The sequence below is a fragment of the Rhodotorula graminis genome (assembly GCF_001329695.1).
Source record: "Rhodotorula graminis WP1 unplaced genomic scaffold RHOBAscaffold_3, whole genome shotgun sequence".
Taxonomy (NCBI): Eukaryota; Fungi; Basidiomycota; class Microbotryomycetes; order Sporidiobolales; family Sporidiobolaceae; genus Rhodotorula; species Rhodotorula graminis.
In genome coordinates, this window is record NW_017264930.1 from 759,065 (window position 1) to 776,181 (window position 17,117).

The window sequence follows — 17,117 nt, forward strand, 5'->3', positions numbered from 1 at the left end:
GCTCGAGGGAGCGTCTGAGCGAGGAATGGCGCAGGACGAGAGGTGGAGGACGCGAGGTGCCGGCAGCTCCATCTCATCGGACTCTGCTACCTCTACACCGCTCAGAGTCACCCAGACTACGTCTCGAGCCGCTCTACGACCGCTCTGAAATTCCCTGGCCCCCGCGCCGAGCCGCCCTCGAGCCACCCTACCTCGTCGGCACTTTCTCATCTCTCCACGGCCGACTGAGGTCACGGCCAGCCTCGCTCAACCTTGGCGCCATGGTCCAGACTCTCGAAACGAGCGACACCTTCCCGTGCGTCCCCTCTCCCTTCTGTCGCCGGCCGCCGCCCGCCCCTGGCCTCGTCGCCCTCTCCTTCCTCTCTCCCGGCTCCAGACTCTCGTGAACTGACCTCTCTCTCCACCGCCGACAGGGTCCCGTTCCCGTACATCGTCCTAGCCCACAACCAGCGGTACCCGTCGCCCTACGGCAAGCACATTCTCTCGTCCGACGTCATCTCGCGCACCTTCCACCCGGCGACCAACTCGCTCCGCACGACGCGCCTCATCCTCAAGCGCGGCAAGGTCCCGCGCTGGGCCCCGCAGGTCATCCAGCGCATCGACACGACCTGGGTCCTCGAAGAGACCGAGGTCCACGTCGGGCTCGAGGGCCCGGACGGACAGCTCGAGGAGGGCGGCAGCGCGGGAGGGCCGAGGAGGGAGCTCAGGACGAGGAGCAGGAACATTGACCGCACAGAGTTCATGGAGGTGTTCGAGTGGCAGGTCTTTCGTCAGAAGCCCGACGACCCGCTCGCGTGCGTCCCGTCTCTCTGTCCTTCTCTCCTCTCGAGGCGGCCCGAAAACTCACAGCCTCTCTCGCCGTGCAGCACCGACGTCAAGACGTTCTCGCGCGTCACGTCCGAGTTCGGCTTCTGGCCCCTCGCCAACCGCATCGAGTCGTTCGGCGTCTCAAAGCTGCCGCGCTCGATCGAGGGCGTGCGTCCCCCCTCCTCTCTCTCCTTCTCGCGTCCCCTCCCTGACCCAACTTCCGCCTTTCTTCACACAGGCCCGCCTCGGTCTCCTCCTCGTCGCCGAGCTCCTCCTGCGCCCGTCGACCGCGCCGACCCTCCTCGCGTCCGGCCCGCTCAAGCCCTTCGCGTTCGACCCGGTCCCCTCGCCGCTCACGCTCGCCGTGCGGCAAAAGCTCGTCGAGGCGCGCAGCGCGTGGCAGGTCGAGCAGGACGCGCGGCGCGATGCAGCGGGGGCGGGCGAGGGCGGTGAGGGCGGCGAGGGCGGCGCGAGGAAGGAGCCGAGGGGCTTGAGGGTGTGGAGGGAGAGGTGGCGCGGCGCGGTCCAGAGGGGCAAGAGGCGGTTCCGCCACAGGGTGTGCGCCGTCACGGGCTTGCTCTGTGACGAGCCCGAGCCGGCGGCGGCGGGCGTCGGCGTCGAGGGTCCGGGAGCGGGTCCGTGACGAGGGAGGGCATGTTCTCTGTCTGTTGTACTCTCTATTCTCGCACATGCACTCGCACAGGCACACACACGTCACATCTCGCGAGGCGTCGATCGAGTGCGAGAGAACGAGAACGAGTTGCATAGGACTTGAGAGGGTGGAACGAGAGGGGCCAAGGGGATTCTTGCTGCGACGACGACGACGACGATGACGATCATAAACTGCTCCGACTCTATCCTCCTCAACGGCCCACCGAACAGAGAGACGAGCGCGGCGCGTCACTGCGCCTTGCGCTCAGCCTCGCGGCGCCGCTCCTCGCGCTCCTCCTCCTCGACCAGTTCCTCGACGTCGATGCCGAGGCTCGGCACGCCCTCGCCCCTCCTGCGCCGCTTGTCCTCCTCGCTCTTCTCCCACTCGACCCGGCGCCACTCCTGCTCGTCGTCGGCCGTTGTGCGCTTGTGCCGCTTGGCCGCCTCGGCGTCGCGCTTGCGCTGCGCCCGCTTGAGCATGGGCAGGCCGCCGAGGAAGTTGAGGAGCACGAACGGGACAAAGACGAGAGCGAGGCCGTAGAACGAGACAGAGCGCCATGCGAGCATGGACGAGTGGACGTTGAGGAGGAGGAAGGGGACGACGGCAAAGTCTGTGCGGCGCGAGCAAAAAAGTCAGGGCGAGGTCGCGCGGTCGCGCAGGGAGGAAGGAGCGGGACGCACTGAGGACGGCCTGCGTCGCGAGCGTGCCGGCGACGTCGTACGCGACCTTGAGCGGCGTCTGCGGCGGTGCGGCGAGCTTGACGCGCTCGCTCGTGCCGGGCACCTTGACGACGGCGGCAGCTGCGGCGCCGCCCTCCTTCTTGGCGGCCTCGACGGCCTGCTTGTGCTTGAGGATGTCGAGCTTGGGCAGCGGCGGCGCGCTCGCCGACAGCGGGTTCGGCGCCTGGAGCGCGCCGGGCGGGAGGAAGAAGGGGCGCAGGCCGGCGCGCAGGGAGCGGTTTAGCGCCTGGCAGAAGCCGCCGAGGACGAACGTCATGAGGTAGCACGGGTTGACGCCGTGCCAGCTGTCGAGGAGGGAGTGAGTCAGCTGGGGCGCAAGAGAAGGACGAGGCGACGAGGGCGAGAGGAAGGAGGAGACGCACAGGGCCGACGTGATGAACGTGATCTGGGTGCTCTTGAACCTGCGAGGCGAGTCAAGGGTCAGGAGAGGAACGACGACGGGCGCGAATTCGAGAGAGGACGCACCCAGGCTTGCGACCCTTCTTGGCGACGCGCTTGTAGATGCACTCGCGCAGCCACACGTTGGTGTTCATGTTCCACGAGTCAAGAAGGACCTGCGTCACAGATGGTCAGTCAGTTCGACGCCTGTGTTGAGAGGGTCGAGGAGGAGAGGGAGGAAGAAGAGACGCACCTTGAAGTTGGGCGCAAACTCGATCGAGCGGATGCGGACGTTGCGCGAAGCGTCGTAGTGCTTCGTCTGCGGGTTGTAGCCGAGGCCCGAGATGATAAAGGCCGACTCGCTGCAGGCTCGGCTCGAGTCAGTCCGGTGCGCGAAGGGACAGGAAAGTGGAAGAGGGGACGCACGCGATGCACCACACTGAGTAGTACTTTGTGCGCGCGATGAAGCCGGCGACGTTCATGAACCGAACCCTGTAGGGAATGCGGGCGTCAGGCAATGCGCGGGAGAGAGAGGGCGCGAGAGCGGACGCACTTCTCGAACCACGACTTGTCGGCGGTGAACTTGGGGTCGATGAGCTTGTCCATGCCGAGCGACCCGCCGTAGACCGAGAAGATGGCGAGGAAAAAGATGCCCGTCGCGAAGCGCTTGGCGGCCTTGCGGCGGCGGCCGGGCGGGATGACGGTCGGGTCGACGGGCTTGGACCCGTCCGACGGGTTCTCCTTGACGAAGAGGCGGTGCGAGGTGAACGAGTCGTACGAGCGGTAGGTGAACGACGGGCCGGCGAGGATGGACGGGAAGAAGAAGCTGCGGGCGGCGTGCAAGGAGTCAGTATCGACGAGAGGGACTGGGAGGAAACGGACGAGAGGGCTCACGCGTAACCGAGGAAGGGCAAGAGCCCGGGCACGCCTTCGATGCGCGACGCCTTCTGGGTCGTGTCGAGTTGGTCGAGAGGGCGAGTGCCGTCAAACACGGACCACGCGAACGAGATGAGCTTCATGCAGAGCACCATCTGCGAGCCGGTGATCTCGATCGTGGTGAGGGGCGTGTCGTCGAGGTGGCGCAGGACGTGGCTGTGTGCGCATGCAGGGTCAGCTCGGTGAGGTGTGCGGACAAAGGGAGAGAGCGGGGGCGCACTTGACGGCGAGGTGGCCCATGACGATGACGAAGACGACCCAGGGCATGGCGGCCCCCCACTTTTGCGCGACGCCGACCTTGCAGACGACCCAGGTCGCCAACGAGCTCGCGAGGAGCTGGAAGAAGCCCCATCGCAGGTCGAGGCAGAAGCACAGGAAGACGACGGCGGGGACGAGCGAGTAGAGGTGGGCGATGGGCGAGCGAGTCGAGGGCGGGAAGTACGGGTAGGCGAGGGAGAGGGGGACCGAGCCGACGAGGAGCAAGATGACCTTGATCTGGTCCGGCTGCGAGGTGGGCGGACCAACGGCGGGTCAGCCATGACGGCGGGGCGAGGGGAGGAGATGAGGCGGAGCTCGAGGAGACAAGGGGACGCACAGAGGCACCGGCTGCGTCTGCGAGGTAGCCTGCTACGCCGTCGAGCAGCATGGTCGAGTGTCGAGCTCCTTGGAGCGAGGCGGGCGGGCGAGGACAGCGACAAAAGAGCACGGCTCGCCCAGACCCGTCTCGTCGCCGCGATGAGAGCGGGGCGCAGTGGAAATTCCGCAGCGTCGCCCGAGTCGGTCTGCGCCTCGCGGGCCGCGCGGTCATCGTGTCTCGTGGCTGCACACGCCTCCCCGAGCGCAGGACGCGGACGACAGCCGTTTCACCTCCTCTCGTCGTCGACCACGTTCGCTCCGCACGCCGGCAACGGCGCGTGCCGCGGTCTGCGGCTGTTCTTTCGGCTTTAACGCCGTCGCGGCGTTTGTCTCGTGCGATCGAGAAGGCCGGAGAGAGCCGGGAGTGGACGCTGCGACGAGCAGAAGCGCGAGGTTCAACTTGAGAAGGTCGCGCTCTCTTCCTCATCGCAGCGATGCAGCACGCACTCGCGCTTGGTCGCACTGCAGGAGAACGCTCGTAGAAGCGCGCGCGACCCTAATCGAGACGGCTCTCGCTCACTCTCGCTCGCTCGGGCCAGGGGCTTGAGAGAGAGAAACCTTGCAAGTACACCGACCGACACGAAACGACGAGATAAGGGACGGGAAACACGACGTGGGTCTACTGCGACGCTCAGGCCGAGTCGTCGGCCGCACGGTGAGCGGCGACCTCGGCGTTGTGCTCGCCCGCCGCGATCTCGTTCAGCGAGCGCTCCTCCTTGTCGAGGTTCCAGAACGTGCAGTAGAAGCTCACGCCGCCGACGGCGGCAAGGCCGGCCATGACGCCGTAGTTGATGACGAGGTTCGGGTCCTCCGACAGCGGGAGGAAGGCCTCGCCGAGCGCCGCCGAGATGGCCGTCGTGAAGAGGCCGACCGACATGACCATGGACCGCATCGACTTGGGCGCCTTGGTGTAGGCGTACTCGAGGCTGACGATCGACGCAAAGATCTCGGACAGGGCGATGAGGATGTAGGACGGCGTCTGCGAGGCGAGGAGGACGCGGTTTGAGAAGGTCAGGTCTCGGTCGACGACGGGACCTCGCGACGAGGACGAGTGTGAGGGCGCACCTGGATCCAGACGTTGAGGTCGGGGACGAACGGCTCGACCTCGCACGTGGCGGCCTCGTTGCCGCACGCCGAGCGCTTGTAGATCTCGTGCTGGACGAGGGCGGCGCACATCATGGCGAGCGCGCCGCACGCAAAGCCGGCAAAGATCTTCTTGACCGGCGAGAAGTTGATGCCGGCGCGACGGAGGGCAGGGTAGACGAGCAGGTCCATGATCGGGATGAGGACTGGGCGTGCGCGAGGGGGGGGCGAGGAGGGTCAGGACGGGGCTCGAGGAGGCTCGAGGGAGAGCGAACGAGACGCACTGAGGAGCGCGAACGGGTCGAGGTTGGACAGTACATCGTTCGGGAGTCCGTGTGTGTTCATGACGGCGGCCTGCGAGGTCAGGTTGTTGTTGATCTGGCTGTGGGCGAGCGGCGAGTCAGTACGACGCTCAGGGCCTTGGAGAGTGAGGGGGAGGCTCGACGACGAGAGAGAGGGAGGAGCACGACGACGGGCGCGAGGGAGGGAGAGAGAGGAGGAAGGAGGATGTGGGAGAGAGGAAGGAGAATGAGGAGGAGAGGGAGAGGGAGGGAAGGAGGAGGAGGAGGAAAGGGAGGGAGCCGCTCGAGCTCGCTCGCGACGAGGGAGGTAGAGACTCACTTGTACGTAAGCCAGTACAGCGGGAAGAAGCCGAACACCTGGCACGCCTTGAAGCCGCGGCGGACCTCCCAAACGAACGTGTCGTCCCAGACCATCCACGACGGGCGCTCGGCGGCCGGGATGCGCGAGGGCAGGGCGTGCTCCCAGAAGCCGGCGCGGTACCACGCCTTGGGCGACCAACCGGCGTGCTTGAAGTTGACCGACAGGATGCGCATCGCCTTGCCGAGGACCGAGCCCGAGGGCTTCGTCTGGACGTACCGGTTGCGCCCGAGCCACATGACGATGGGCGTCGTCGCAAACACGATCGTGGGCAGCAGGAACGCTAACCAGTAGCCCCGCTGCCTAGCCGCGTAGGACATGCCGAGTTGTCCGGCAAGGGCGCCAACGCTGGGAGGAGGAGGGGAGGGAGGGAGGAAGGTCCGTCAATTTCGGGCTCGTCGCGACGTTCTCGCTCTCGCCGTGACGTCCAGAGAGCAGGGACGCACTTGATGGCCATGTAGAACCAGTTGTACATGCGCGAGGTCGTCTGCGCCGGGTCGACGATGACCCTCGAGCCGTCCTTGTTGGTGCGAACGTAGAGCGGGTGCGACGAGACCTGCTCGGCGATCATGGGCGAGACGTTCGACTTGAACATGCCCGTACCGGCGCCCATGACGATGATGGCGAGAGCGAACACGCCGATGGCGACGTCCGGGTTCTTGATGACAGAAGGAGCGGCGGCGGCGACGAGGAGGACGTGACCGATGAACGCGATGAGGATGGCCCAGCAGATCGTCCTGAACCTGCCGAGGTACGTGTCGGCGATGTAGGCACCGACAAGAGGCATGACGTAGACCTGGGAGGAGGAGAGGGAGTCAGCGAGGCTCGAGGAGGACGAGGGGAGAAAGGGGAGGCGCGACGCACCCAGAACTGGTTGAACGTCGTCAGGCCGGTAGACGCCTGCTGGCCCATACCGAGGGCACCCGCCTGCTGGTCGGGGCCGGTCGTCGCGCCGGTCGTCGAGCCAGGAGGAAGAGGACGCTGAATGAAGTTGGTAAAGACGACCGTGGAGCCGTAGTACGAGAAGCGCTCGGCGAGCTCGACGTCTGCAGGCACGCAGAGCACGTCAGTGATGCCCGGCGAGCAAGAAGGAGAGAAAAGAGGGACGCACAGGCGACGAGGAAGGCGCCAACGTTGATCGGGCCGGGCACGCGGCGGAGCGTGCGCTTCTCCTCCTCGGTCGGCGCGTCCGGGTGCGTGTTCTCGCCGTCGGTCGAGGGCGACGAGGGCGACACGGCGCGCTTCTCGTCAAAGACGTAGCCGTCCTTGTCCTTGCCGGTGTGCTCCTCCTGGTTGGCCTGGATGTCGTGCGAGATGGCCATGAAGCTCGCCTCGTTGGGGTCAAGGCCAGACATCTGTGGGTGTACGGCGACAAGGCAGAGTCAGTAACCGAATCGACGAGACCGGTGGTGGGTGGCGCTAGCGGCGAGCGAGCGAGGGTTGGGAAGGCGAGGCGAGATGTCAAACGCACGGTGAAAGGACCTTGAGCTGCTGGGTTGCTGCTGATTGACGGGGTGCGGTCGTGCGCAGGTGCAAGGGAAAAGCGGAGGATAGCAAGGCAAGCCGTGGGAAGGAGGAGAGAAAGGAGGCGCGATGCGACGCTCGTCGCGCTCGCTCGCCGACTTCTTTTCCCTGGCCCTGAGAATGCGGAGGCGGATGCCGGGCGCGGGTGGCCAAAGCACGCGGGTCGGCGACCACCGCGCGGTCTGCGGTGGGCGCGTTCAAAAATAAAAAGCTCGGGCACGGACCCCGATCACGCTCTTGGGGTCTCCACTTGACCGGCTCGACGATCGAACGCCGACCGCAAAGCACTCTCGCTCCGCCCTTGCGGCGCCCTAGGCCTGTCAATTGCTCGCGGTGGTCCCGTGCGGTAACGAGTGCTGCAACGACGTGGGAAGCCGGCTCTCGTCCCGTGTCGCCGTCACCTGTGCGCTTCGCTACCGCAGCGTGCCCGTCGCTCGAGCGAGAGGGCCTGTCCGATTGTCGAACGTCGAACCGGCGACTCCGCGCAAAGTGCACGGCCCTGGACTGCAGCTCTGTCCGAGGCGCAGAACGCGCTCTCGCCTCTCGCTCTCGTCCGTCCGGGGTCCGTGCGCCACTCGCAACTCACCGGTGAGACGTGCCACGACGACGGTCGAGCGGAGCTTGCGCCACATGCAGGGTGCGGCGGCGGCGAAAGATCCGGCACAGTGGGCCCGAGCGGCACGCAGGCGGCAGGCCGACCCGGGCCTCCTCTCCGCACTACCGGGTGGGCTTCGACGGCCCCACGCTTTCCTCCCTCGCTCACCTCGAGGTGACTCCTGCTTTGCCCCACTCGCACGCCTTTTCGTGCCCGGGCCTCCCCAGCTCTCGACAGCGCGACGGCGTCCCGCCTCGACCAGCTCGCGCAAGATAACGCTCACCTGACGCGCGCTCCCTTGCGTCCTCGCGTCGACCCTGCCAGATAGCCATTCAGCTCGGCCGTGCTGCCGCGAGGGTGCGCTCGATGGCAGCTTGCACGTGAGCAACGTCGACGACTCGACGACCCGCCTCGCTGTGTCGATTCGTCGGCCTCCGCCTCCCTCCGCTCCCCGGCCCTTGTGCGCGGCGAGCGAGAATGGCGTGCTCGCACCGCTTGTCGTCGTCGTCATGTCGACAACAGCCCGCGCGCCGACTGTCGGCTCGACTTGCAATTCTTCCGGCTCTCCTCTCGCTCGGACGCTGCCCCTTTCGAGCCTCGAGTGCACTCTTTCGAACGGCGAGAGCGCCGGCGCGCAACGTCCCAGGCCCTGCGCACCTTTTCCCTCCACCCGTCTTGCTCGCTCGCGCTCGCAGTCGACCACCGCGAGGGCAGCTTCTCGATCGTGCGCTCCGCGAGAAAAAGCAAAAGCCCGGCGAAAGCCCGGCGTCGACGGCGAGAGAGCACTCGCTGCAAGGCGCTCAGCCGTCGGGAGGCGGCTCGAAGGAAAGAGGAAGAGAGAGGACGAGGCGAGCGTGGGCGGGGGCTCGTGCGGCGAGTGACGGACGGTCGTCTCTCGCACGAGGGAGCTCTCCTTCGTGACTCGCAGGGACGCTCGACGGGCTCAGTGACGCACTGGAATAGCACAAAGAGACACACAGAGGAAGAGAAGGGGGGCGGCGAGGAGATGGGCGAGCTAGGCAAGAGGTGAGGCGAGGGCAGAAGGGGAAGCTCGAGGAGGCGACCGCGTTGTCGCCTCGTCGTCAAACACATCCTCGCCTTCTGACCCGCACCGTCCCGAGACGCACACTCCGCGCCGCACACACAGACACAACCGCCCCGAGCGAGAGACCAGCTCCCTCGACCGCACCGTCCCACCTCGCCCTCGTTCCGCCGAGTCGCGCTCAGCAGCACTTGCCGTCCTGCTTCTGGCCGCCATCGTTGGCCGACGGCGTGATCTCGATCGACGAGCCCTGCCCAGGACGGTGCGACAGCGCCGGGTCCGCCTCGAGCTGCTTCTGCGACACGATCTTGTAGATCTCTGCGAGCGTGTTCAAGGCGGGTGAGCGACGGCGCGAAGAAGCACGGCGAGGTCGAGAGAAAAGCGAGAGACGCACCGGTGAGGATGGTCTGGAACGCGCCCTCGACGTTGGACGCGTCGAGCGCCGACGTCTCGATGCTGCGCGAGGGACGAGGCGAGGTCAGGTCGACGCGCCGAGGCCGTCAGAGAGGAGGAACGAGCGCAGACGCACAAGCTCAAGCCGTTCTCCTGGCTGAAGAGTTTTGCCTCGTCGGTCGGGACGGCGCGCAGGTGGCGCAAATCGCTCTTGTTGCGTGAAACCTTAAAAGCTTTAAAAGCCTTATATATTCTTGCAGCTCCTTGAGCCAGCGCAGGACGTTGACGTAGGTCGCGTGCTTGGCGATGTCGTACACGAGGAGGGCGCCGACTGCGCCGCGGTAGTACCTGAGGGCAAGTCTCGAGGTGAGTGACCGGCGCATGGGGCTGAGAGAGGAGGTGCGAGAGAGAGAGTGGACGCACGCCGAGGTGATGGCGCGGTAGCGCTCCTGGCCTGCCGTGTCCCAGATCTGCGCCTTGATCGTCTTGTTCTCGACCTGGATGGACCGAGTTGCGAACTCGACGCCGATGGTCGACTTGCTCTCGAGGTTGAACTCGTTGCGGGTGAACCGCGACAGCACTGTGTGGGGGCAATGTCGCCGAGTGTGAGCGACTCGTGCGTGACCAGGACGGAGATCCGGCGACGCGTCTCGAGGCGACAAAGGTCGGCGGGCGCGGGGTGCAAGCGGGGCAGGTGGGACGAGGAGGGGGAGCCGGACGCACGGTTGCTGTTGCGCGAGGGACGAGGTCAGCGCGGCGCGTCAAAGAGAGGCAAGAGAGAGACAGGGACGCACGACTTTCCGACGCCCGAGTCACCGATGAGGACGACCTGCGAGAGAGGGAGAGAGGCGCGCGCGATCAGCACTCGGAGGGGGGCGGACTCGTGGAAGGCCGGCGAGAGGAAGGGAGCGAGGGCGCACCTTGAACAGGTAGTCGTAGCTTGCGTCACCCTGTAGAGACACGCGTGGTCAGTGTCCTGGTCCACGGCGAGGTGTGCTCGACGAGGCGCGCCGGCCACGAGACGAGATGAGGACGGAGGGGGGCGCGGGGTGAAGGGGGACGACGGCGGCAAGCGGGCAGGGTGCGCACCATGTTGGCTCTGTCTAGTGCTGGTGGTGGTGGTCGTGAGAGGGTCGGAGTAGCAGCACGCGAGCAGGGCGAGGATGGAGCGGGTCGAGAGGGACGAGGCGCCGCGCAGGAGGAGCTCGCAGCCGAACCACCTCGACCACCGCCTCTCCCTCGTCAGGAGCCTGCTTCGAGACCGAGCACCAACTCTGCCACTGCCACCATGTCGGCACAAGAAGCCATGAAGCTCGGTGAGCCCGCCTTGCTCTCTCCACCCTCCCCCCGCTCTCCTCCTCATCTCTGACCTGGCTCGCGACCCCTCCCACCGCCCAGCCAAGCTCGAGAAGAAGCGCAAGGCCATGATGGTACGTCCCTCGATCCCTTGACCGTGCCCAACGTGCACGAGCTGACCTTGCCGCTCCCACCACAGGACGAGTTCGCGGCCCAGAGGGAGGACCTCGCCGCTCAGCGCAACCGTACCGGCTCGGACCGCTTCACCGTCAAGACCGACGGCGTCGAGGAGACGCTCAAGCACAAGACGTACGGCCTCGTCCAGCTGTCCGACTTCAAGGAGACGCGCCAGCAGCTCGAGGAGCAGGCCCGGCAGGAGGCGGCAGGGACGGCCGAGGTCAAGTGAGTCTCTCCTCCCCTCTCTCTCGCCGCATCGAGCGATGGACTGACGACTGGCGTGAGCTGCTCGCAGGGACGAGGAGCGCAAGGTCAAGAAGAAGAAGAAGGAGAAGGGCAAGGTCAAGCTCTCGTTCGCCGGCGACGACGGCGATGAGGAGGAGGAACAGTCCTTCAAGCCCAAGAGCAAGACTTTTGTCGAGGACGACACGGGTGCGTCCCTCTCTCTCCTCGTCTCCAATGAGCGCGCGTGCTCCAGCATGTCCTGACCTTCAACCCTTCCCTCCTTTCCCGTGCAGCCTCGGCCGCCAAGCGCGCCAAGCTCGGCAAGAACCCTTCCGTCGACACGCACTTCCTCCCCGACCGCAACCGCGAGGAGATTGAGCGGCTCGAGCGCGACGAGCTGCGGAAAAAGTGGCTCAAGATGCAGGAGGACATGAAGCAGGAGGAGATCGAGATCACCTACTCGTACTGGGACGGCAGCGGGCACCGCAAGGTCGTCGTGGTGCGTCCCTCATGCTTCCCTCCCTCTCGCAGTCGACGGTCGAGGTTATTGACACCGTGCGCGCGACTCGCAGTGCAAGAAGGGCGACAGCATCGCTCAGTTCCTCGACAAGTGCCGAGCACAGTTCCCCGAGCTGCGCGCCATCTCGGTCGACAACCTCATGTACATCAAGGAGGACCTCATCATCCCTCACGTGCGTCTCCTCTTCTCTTGGTCCCGTTCGTCGTCGCCTCGAGCCTGACTCTTTGCCCCCTCTTCTGCCCGCAGCACTACACCTTCTGTGCGTGCTCTGCCTTCTCTCTGCGTCTCGAGGACTCTCAGATGAGGGCGCCACTGACGTTCGAGCGTTCCCCCGACTGCGCAGACGACTTCATCATCAACAAATATCGAGGCAAGTCGGGCCCCATGTTCAACTTTGACGTGCACGACGACGTTCGCCTCACGCACGACGCCAAGATCGAGAAGGACGAGGTGCGTCGACCGTCCTCATTCTCTCCCGGCCGGACGAACGCGAACTGACCGGTCGTCGAGCCACGCAGTCGCACGCCGGCAAGGTCATCGAGCGCAGTTGGTACAACCGGAACAAGCGTGCGCCCCGTTCGTCTCTCTCTCCTTCCATCAGTGAGTGTACTGACGCTCCTCTGCGCCCGCAGACATCTTTCCCGCGTCTCGGTGGGAGGTGAGCCGTTCTCTGCCTTGCGTCCTCGCGTCGAGCACGTCCTGTCGTCGACGCGGGACATGCCGTGGCTGATTCGCTTTCCTCTCGCAGCTCTTCAACCCCGAGGTCATCCGCGAGAAGTACACGATCCACGGCAAGTGAGGCAGGGCGTGGAGCGAGCGGTCGGCGAGGAGGGGAGCGAGGGAGCGAGAGGACGGCATGCTCGCCCGCGGTAGATTGGGCTCGAGTGCCTCTGTTGTAACACGTCTATGCATCAGACCCACTTCTGCGTAGAGCAGCCTTGCGCAGGAGAGCGAGCGCCGACTCTCCTCCCCACCACCTCCTCACTCGGCTCTCGTCCTTCTCCTCCACCAAGTCTGCGGCACGGCAAGGGCACGCCATGCCCGCCTCGCAGCACTCCTCGACACCCTCGTTCCACATCCCTATCACGCCTGCTCGCCCATCCGCACCGCGCAGCACCGCCGCGTCCGTCCTCTCCGCCTCACCACCAGGCGGGCCTTCCTCTGCCGGCTCGTCCATCGCAGGACTCGCCGCGCGCACCGCCCTCGACACTAGCCTGCCTCACGTGAACGGCAAGGGCAAAGGGCGGGCTCTCGAGCTCGACGGCGAGGAGGACGACGAGGCCAGCGTCGCGAGCGGGGAGGCGGCGCCGGGCCCTGAGGACTCGACGAGCGACGCGGCCTCGTCGAGCAACGAGCAGGAGGAGGATGAGGCGGAGCTCGGCGGAGCAGAGCTGGACCCAGGGCGCGCTCTGAGCGGCGGCGAGCACGAGGTGGAGCCTCCGGCAGGAGGGGCGAGGGCGGCATCCTCCTCACCCGGCGCTTCTCGAGCTCGGCGAGATCGAGGACAAGGGTCAGAAGAGGGAGGGAGCGGGCCGGCGGGCTCGGGCGAGGAGGGAGAGGCGAGCGAGGACGACTCGGACGAGGACGAGGACGAGGACGAGGAGCCGACGCTCAAGTACGCTCGGCTCGGCGGTGGGACGGTCGACTTATTCGCCAAGGACACGGCGAGTGCGATAGCCGTCTGCGCCACGTACACGGTGCGTCGTCGAGACCTCGAGACCGCCCCCCTCGCCCTCGTCCTGTCCGCCCCACTGACCCTTTTTGCCTTCGTGCAGGTCCTCGGCACGCACAACGGCGTCGTCTTCATCTTCACACGCGACGGTCAGCTCGTCAAGCGGTATCGACCTCACTCGGCCATGGTCAACGCGCTCAGCATCGACTCGACCTGCGAGTTTGTCGCGAGCGCCTCGATGGACGGTGCGTCCTCTCTCTCTCCCCCCTCGCCGGGCCGAGACGCCGAACCTGACGGCCCTCGCCAACAGGTCGAGTCGCCATCCAGTCCGTCGCGACGACCGAGGCGCACGTGTTCGACATGCAGCGCCCGATGCGCGGCGTCGCCCTCGAGCCGCACTACGGCAAGCGCAGCACGCGCCAGTTCGCGCACGGCGGCATGGCGGGCAGCCTCGTCCTGTCGGAAAAGGGCTGGCTCGGCCAGAAGGACGTGACGCTGTTCTCGGGCGAGGGCCCGATCTGGGCCGTCGAGTGGAGGGGCACGTTCATCGCGTGGGCGAGCGACGCCGTGCGTCCACCTTCTCTCTCTCTCTCTCTCCTCGTCCGACCGCAACCCTCGTCCTGACGCCTCGCCTTGCGCAGGGCGTCCGAATATACGACACGGCGACGAGCCAGCGCATCACCTACATCGGCCGCGCCGACGACAGCCCTCGGGCCGACCTGTTCAAGTGCAGCCTGCGGTGGCGCGACGACCGCACCCTCCTCATCGCGTGGGCCGACGTCGTCAAGGTCGCCGTCGTCAAGGAGCGCGAGAGCAAGCGCGCCGTGCCCGGCCTGCCGAGCGCGACCGAGGTCTACGTCGAGGTCACGGCCATCTTCCAGCTCGACTGCATGGTGTCGGGCATCGCCGCGTACGGTTCCGCCGGCGACCTCCTCGTCCTCGCGTACCCGGTCGACGACGAGAGCGACGACGAGAACGAGGACGCGCCGCCAAAGCGCCGAGTCGGCGCCCGTCCCGAGCTGCGCATCATCTCGAGCGAGGGCGAGGAGCTGTCGAGCGACGCCATCAGCCTGCGCAACTACGAGCGGTACCAGTGCCGCGACTACATCCTGTGCCCAGCCGCCGACGGCCAGAGCTTCCTCGTCGTCTCGCCCGAGGACGTCGTCGTCGCTCGGCCGCGCGACGAGTCGGACCACATCGTCTGGTTGATCGAGATGTCGCGGTACGAGGAGGCGCTCCATGCGCTCGAGCAGTCGGGCCTCGAGACGGTCGGCGGGTTCGACGCCGCCAACGTCGGCAAGCGCTACCTCGAGTTCCTCGTCGCCGACGGTGCGTCCTGCTCTCCCTCTTTCGCCTCGACCGCCCTCGTCCCTGACATCCTGCCGCACTCGTGCAGGCCAGTTCGGCAAGGCCGCCGAGACGTGCCCCAAGATCCTCGGCATCAACGCCAAGCTGTGGGAGGACTGGGTCTTCCTCTTTGCCGACAAAGGTCGGCTCGACGTGCGTCGTCCCGCTCTCTCTCTCCTACACGAACATGAACACACCTGACGCGCTCGTCTCCCGCAGACGATCATCCCGTACGTGCCGACACACGACCCACAGCTCAGCCGCCTCGTCTACGAGATGATCCTCGCCCACTTCCTCCGTCACGACCAGGAGGTGCGCCCGCCTTTCCCTGCCTCGCGTCGACTTAGACGAGCCGAACTGACCGTCACGACTTGCAGGCTCTCCTGGAGACGATCAAGGCGTGGCCGAGCGACATCTACAACGTCTCGGCCATCACGCTCGCCATCAAGGGTCAGCTCGAGCGGTCGCCCAAGTCGCAGCTCCTCATGAAGAGCATCGCCGAGCTGTACGTCCTGTCGCTCTCTCCTCTCCTCTCTCTCTCTCCCGCACTGACCCTCGTCGCTGCGCAGCTACGTCATGAACCGTCAACCCGGCAAAGCCCTCCCGTACCTCCTTCGGCTGCAGGACCCGCACGTCTTTACCCTCATCCGCGACCACAACCTCTTCACCGACATCCAGAACCAGGCGTTGCAGCTCATCGAGTTCGACGAGGAGCTGCGGCGGCAGGACAACAAGGACAAGGCGCTGCACACCGACTGCTCGCACGGCACGGCCATCGAGCTCCTCGTCGACCACACGCACTCGATTCCGGTGCGTCCTCCTCTCTCTCTCTCTTTCCTCTCGCCCTGTCACGCACTGGCTCCCCGTACCGACATTTTGCGCCCGCAGATACCTCGAGTCGTCGCGCAGCTGCAGGACCACCGCCGGTTCCTCTTCATGTACCTCGACTCGCTCTTCGACAAGGACCCGCACCTCGCGTTCGACTACTCGGACCTGCAGGTCGACCTCTACGCCGAGTTCAACCAGAGCAAGCTCGTCGACTTCTTGAGAGCGAGCAACTACTACAACCTCGAGCGGGTCCGTCCTCGTCTCCCTCTCTGGTCCTGTGACGGCGCCTTTCCTGACCCGATTTGTCCTCCTCTCTCACAGGCGTACAAGATCTGCGACGCACGCGACCTCGTCCCCGAGATGGTCTTCCTGCTCGGGCGCATGGGCGACAACAAGCGCGCGCTCAACCTCATCATCGAGCGGCTCGGCGACGTACAGCGAGTGCGTCCAGCTCTTTCTCCTCTGTCTGTACCTGCCCTGACACTCGTCGCGCAGGCCATCGAGTTCGCCAAGGAGCAGAACGACAACGACCTGTGGGAGGACCTCCTGCGCTACTCGGAAACCAAACCTCGTGCGTCCCCTCTTCTTCCTCTTTGAGACCCGTCGAGCTCACTTCCCGCACCAACAGGCTTCATTCGAGGTCTGCTCGAGAACGTCGGCGCCGAGATCGACCCGATCCGCCTCATTCGCCGCATCCAGAACGGCCTCGAGATCCCTGGGCTCAAGCCGGCGCTCATCAAGATCCTGCAAGACTTTAACCTCCAGGTCCGTCCCTCTCTCCTCGCCTTGTCGACTCGAGCGCATCGACCGACCGCCACTGTGCCCCCGTACTCGCAGATCTCGCTTATGGAGGGCTGCAAGTCGATCCTGTACAGCGACTGCCGCACGCTCGCACTCTCGCTGCAGGGTAGCCAGACGAGCGGCTTTCTGTGGACAGGTGCGTCGCTCGATTTCACTCTCCCGAGGCCGAGAAGGCCATGCCTGACCCCTTCCTCGTTCTGCAGGCGACACCAAGGACGCGTCGACGGGCGAGCCGGTCTTCCCGCACCTCAAGGGCGGCACCGTCCCTCCTTCTCTTCCCTTTGGTGTGCGTCGACGGTTCACTGTATCTCTGCCGATGTCGAGCCTGTCCTGACTGCCGTCCACTCCCTCGCAGGTCCGATTCCTCTCCGGCTCAGCCCACACCGGCACCTCGGCCTTCCCCTCTCTCGCTGCGGCCGCCGGCGACGCCTCGTTTTCCCTCTCGGCCATCGCGCCTCTCACCAAGCGCGACCAGCTCGTCGCCGCCTCGCTGCTCGCCTCGCTGCGGGCCGGCGACGATACCGACGATGGCGAGTCGGCGGTCGACGGGTCGGCCGAGGCCAAGAGGGAGATGGAGGACAAGGTTGCGGCCGTCAGGGAGCTGCGCGAGAGGCTGCTCGAGGAGCGGGAGCGCAGTCGGCGGAGAGGCGCGGCGGTGCGCGTCGACGTGTAGAAGAGAAGGCGCTCGGCGTCGTCGGCCTGTCTCTTCCCCTAGGATCTCTCTTGTTGCAACACTATCTTCGGCAGGCCATTCTCTTTTCGCTGCCCTCCTGAGCGAGAGCAGAGTAGCGAGTGTGCGACTGCT

At 66.0% G+C, this 17,117-nt stretch overlaps 6 protein-coding genes across 6 annotated transcripts; 3 read left to right on the plus strand and 3 right to left on the minus strand.

Annotated features, from left to right (window-relative positions):
* Positions 1-260: 260 nt before the first annotated feature.
* Positions 261-1,450, plus strand: RHOBADRAFT_51940 (uncharacterized protein; the record flags this gene model as incomplete). Its single annotated transcript, XM_018416093.1, has 4 exons — positions 261-295; positions 414-794; positions 867-975; positions 1,046-1,450. 4 exons carry the CDS (start codon positions 261-263, stop codon positions 1,448-1,450), a joined length of 930 nt encoding a protein of 309 aa, XP_018273014.1.
* Positions 1,451-1,548: 98 nt separating this feature from the next.
* RHOBADRAFT_51941 (uncharacterized protein) lies at positions 1,549-4,203 on the minus strand. The gene is made up of 10 exons (XM_018416094.1): positions 4,109-4,203; positions 3,734-4,017; positions 3,472-3,669; positions 3,131-3,403; positions 3,004-3,069; positions 2,831-2,939; positions 2,665-2,753; positions 2,562-2,600; positions 2,140-2,483; positions 1,549-2,069 (listed from the first exon to the last, which is right to left on the minus strand). Exons 1-10 carry the CDS (start codon positions 4,157-4,159, stop codon positions 1,708-1,710), a joined length of 1,815 nt encoding a protein of 604 aa, XP_018273015.1. The 5' UTR covers positions 4,160-4,203; the 3' UTR covers positions 1,549-1,707.
* Positions 4,204-4,689: 486 nt separating this feature from the next.
* On the minus strand, positions 4,690-7,224 carry RHOBADRAFT_24832 (uncharacterized protein). Its single transcript, XM_018412654.1, has 7 exons — positions 7,004-7,224; positions 6,757-6,938; positions 6,339-6,688; positions 5,854-6,240; positions 5,517-5,614; positions 5,215-5,438; positions 4,690-5,128 (listed from the first exon to the last, which is right to left on the minus strand). The coding sequence occupies exons 1-7, from the start codon at positions 7,212-7,214 to the stop codon at positions 4,781-4,783; spliced, it is 1,800 nt and encodes a 599-aa protein (XP_018273016.1). The 5' UTR covers positions 7,215-7,224; the 3' UTR covers positions 4,690-4,780.
* A 1,729-nt stretch (positions 7,225-8,953) lies between these two features.
* On the minus strand, positions 8,954-10,597 carry RHOBADRAFT_64628 (uncharacterized protein). Its single transcript, XM_018418531.1, has 9 exons — positions 10,536-10,597; positions 10,367-10,396; positions 10,241-10,275; positions 10,176-10,180; positions 9,870-10,026; positions 9,703-9,794; positions 9,583-9,664; positions 9,448-9,509; positions 8,954-9,371 (listed from the first exon to the last, which is right to left on the minus strand). The coding sequence occupies exons 1-9, from the start codon at positions 10,536-10,538 to the stop codon at positions 9,235-9,237; spliced, it is 603 nt and encodes a 200-aa protein (XP_018273017.1). The 5' UTR covers positions 10,539-10,597; the 3' UTR covers positions 8,954-9,234.
* A 105-nt stretch (positions 10,598-10,702) lies between these two features.
* Positions 10,703-12,580, plus strand: RHOBADRAFT_34430 (uncharacterized protein). The gene is made up of 11 exons (XM_018413193.1): positions 10,703-10,762; positions 10,845-10,876; positions 10,942-11,144; positions 11,215-11,351; positions 11,438-11,643; positions 11,717-11,836; positions 11,911-11,923; positions 12,008-12,114; positions 12,183-12,231; positions 12,297-12,322; positions 12,413-12,580. Exons 1-11 carry the CDS (start codon positions 10,735-10,737, stop codon positions 12,461-12,463), a joined length of 972 nt encoding a protein of 323 aa, XP_018273018.1. The 5' UTR covers positions 10,703-10,734; the 3' UTR covers positions 12,464-12,580.
* A 121-nt stretch (positions 12,581-12,701) lies between these two features.
* On the plus strand, positions 12,702-16,985 carry RHOBADRAFT_51945 (uncharacterized protein; the record flags this gene model as incomplete). The annotated part of the gene is made up of 15 exons (XM_018416095.1): positions 12,702-13,361; positions 13,440-13,581; positions 13,647-13,903; positions 13,978-14,665; positions 14,733-14,836; positions 14,903-14,995; positions 15,061-15,188; positions 15,253-15,493; positions 15,572-15,760; positions 15,833-15,952; positions 16,007-16,082; positions 16,140-16,276; positions 16,349-16,448; positions 16,516-16,598; positions 16,668-16,985. The coding sequence occupies 15 exons, from the start codon at positions 12,702-12,704 to the stop codon at positions 16,983-16,985; spliced, it is 3,336 nt and encodes a 1,111-aa protein (XP_018273019.1).
* Between the last annotated feature and the right edge of the window lie 132 nt (positions 16,986-17,117).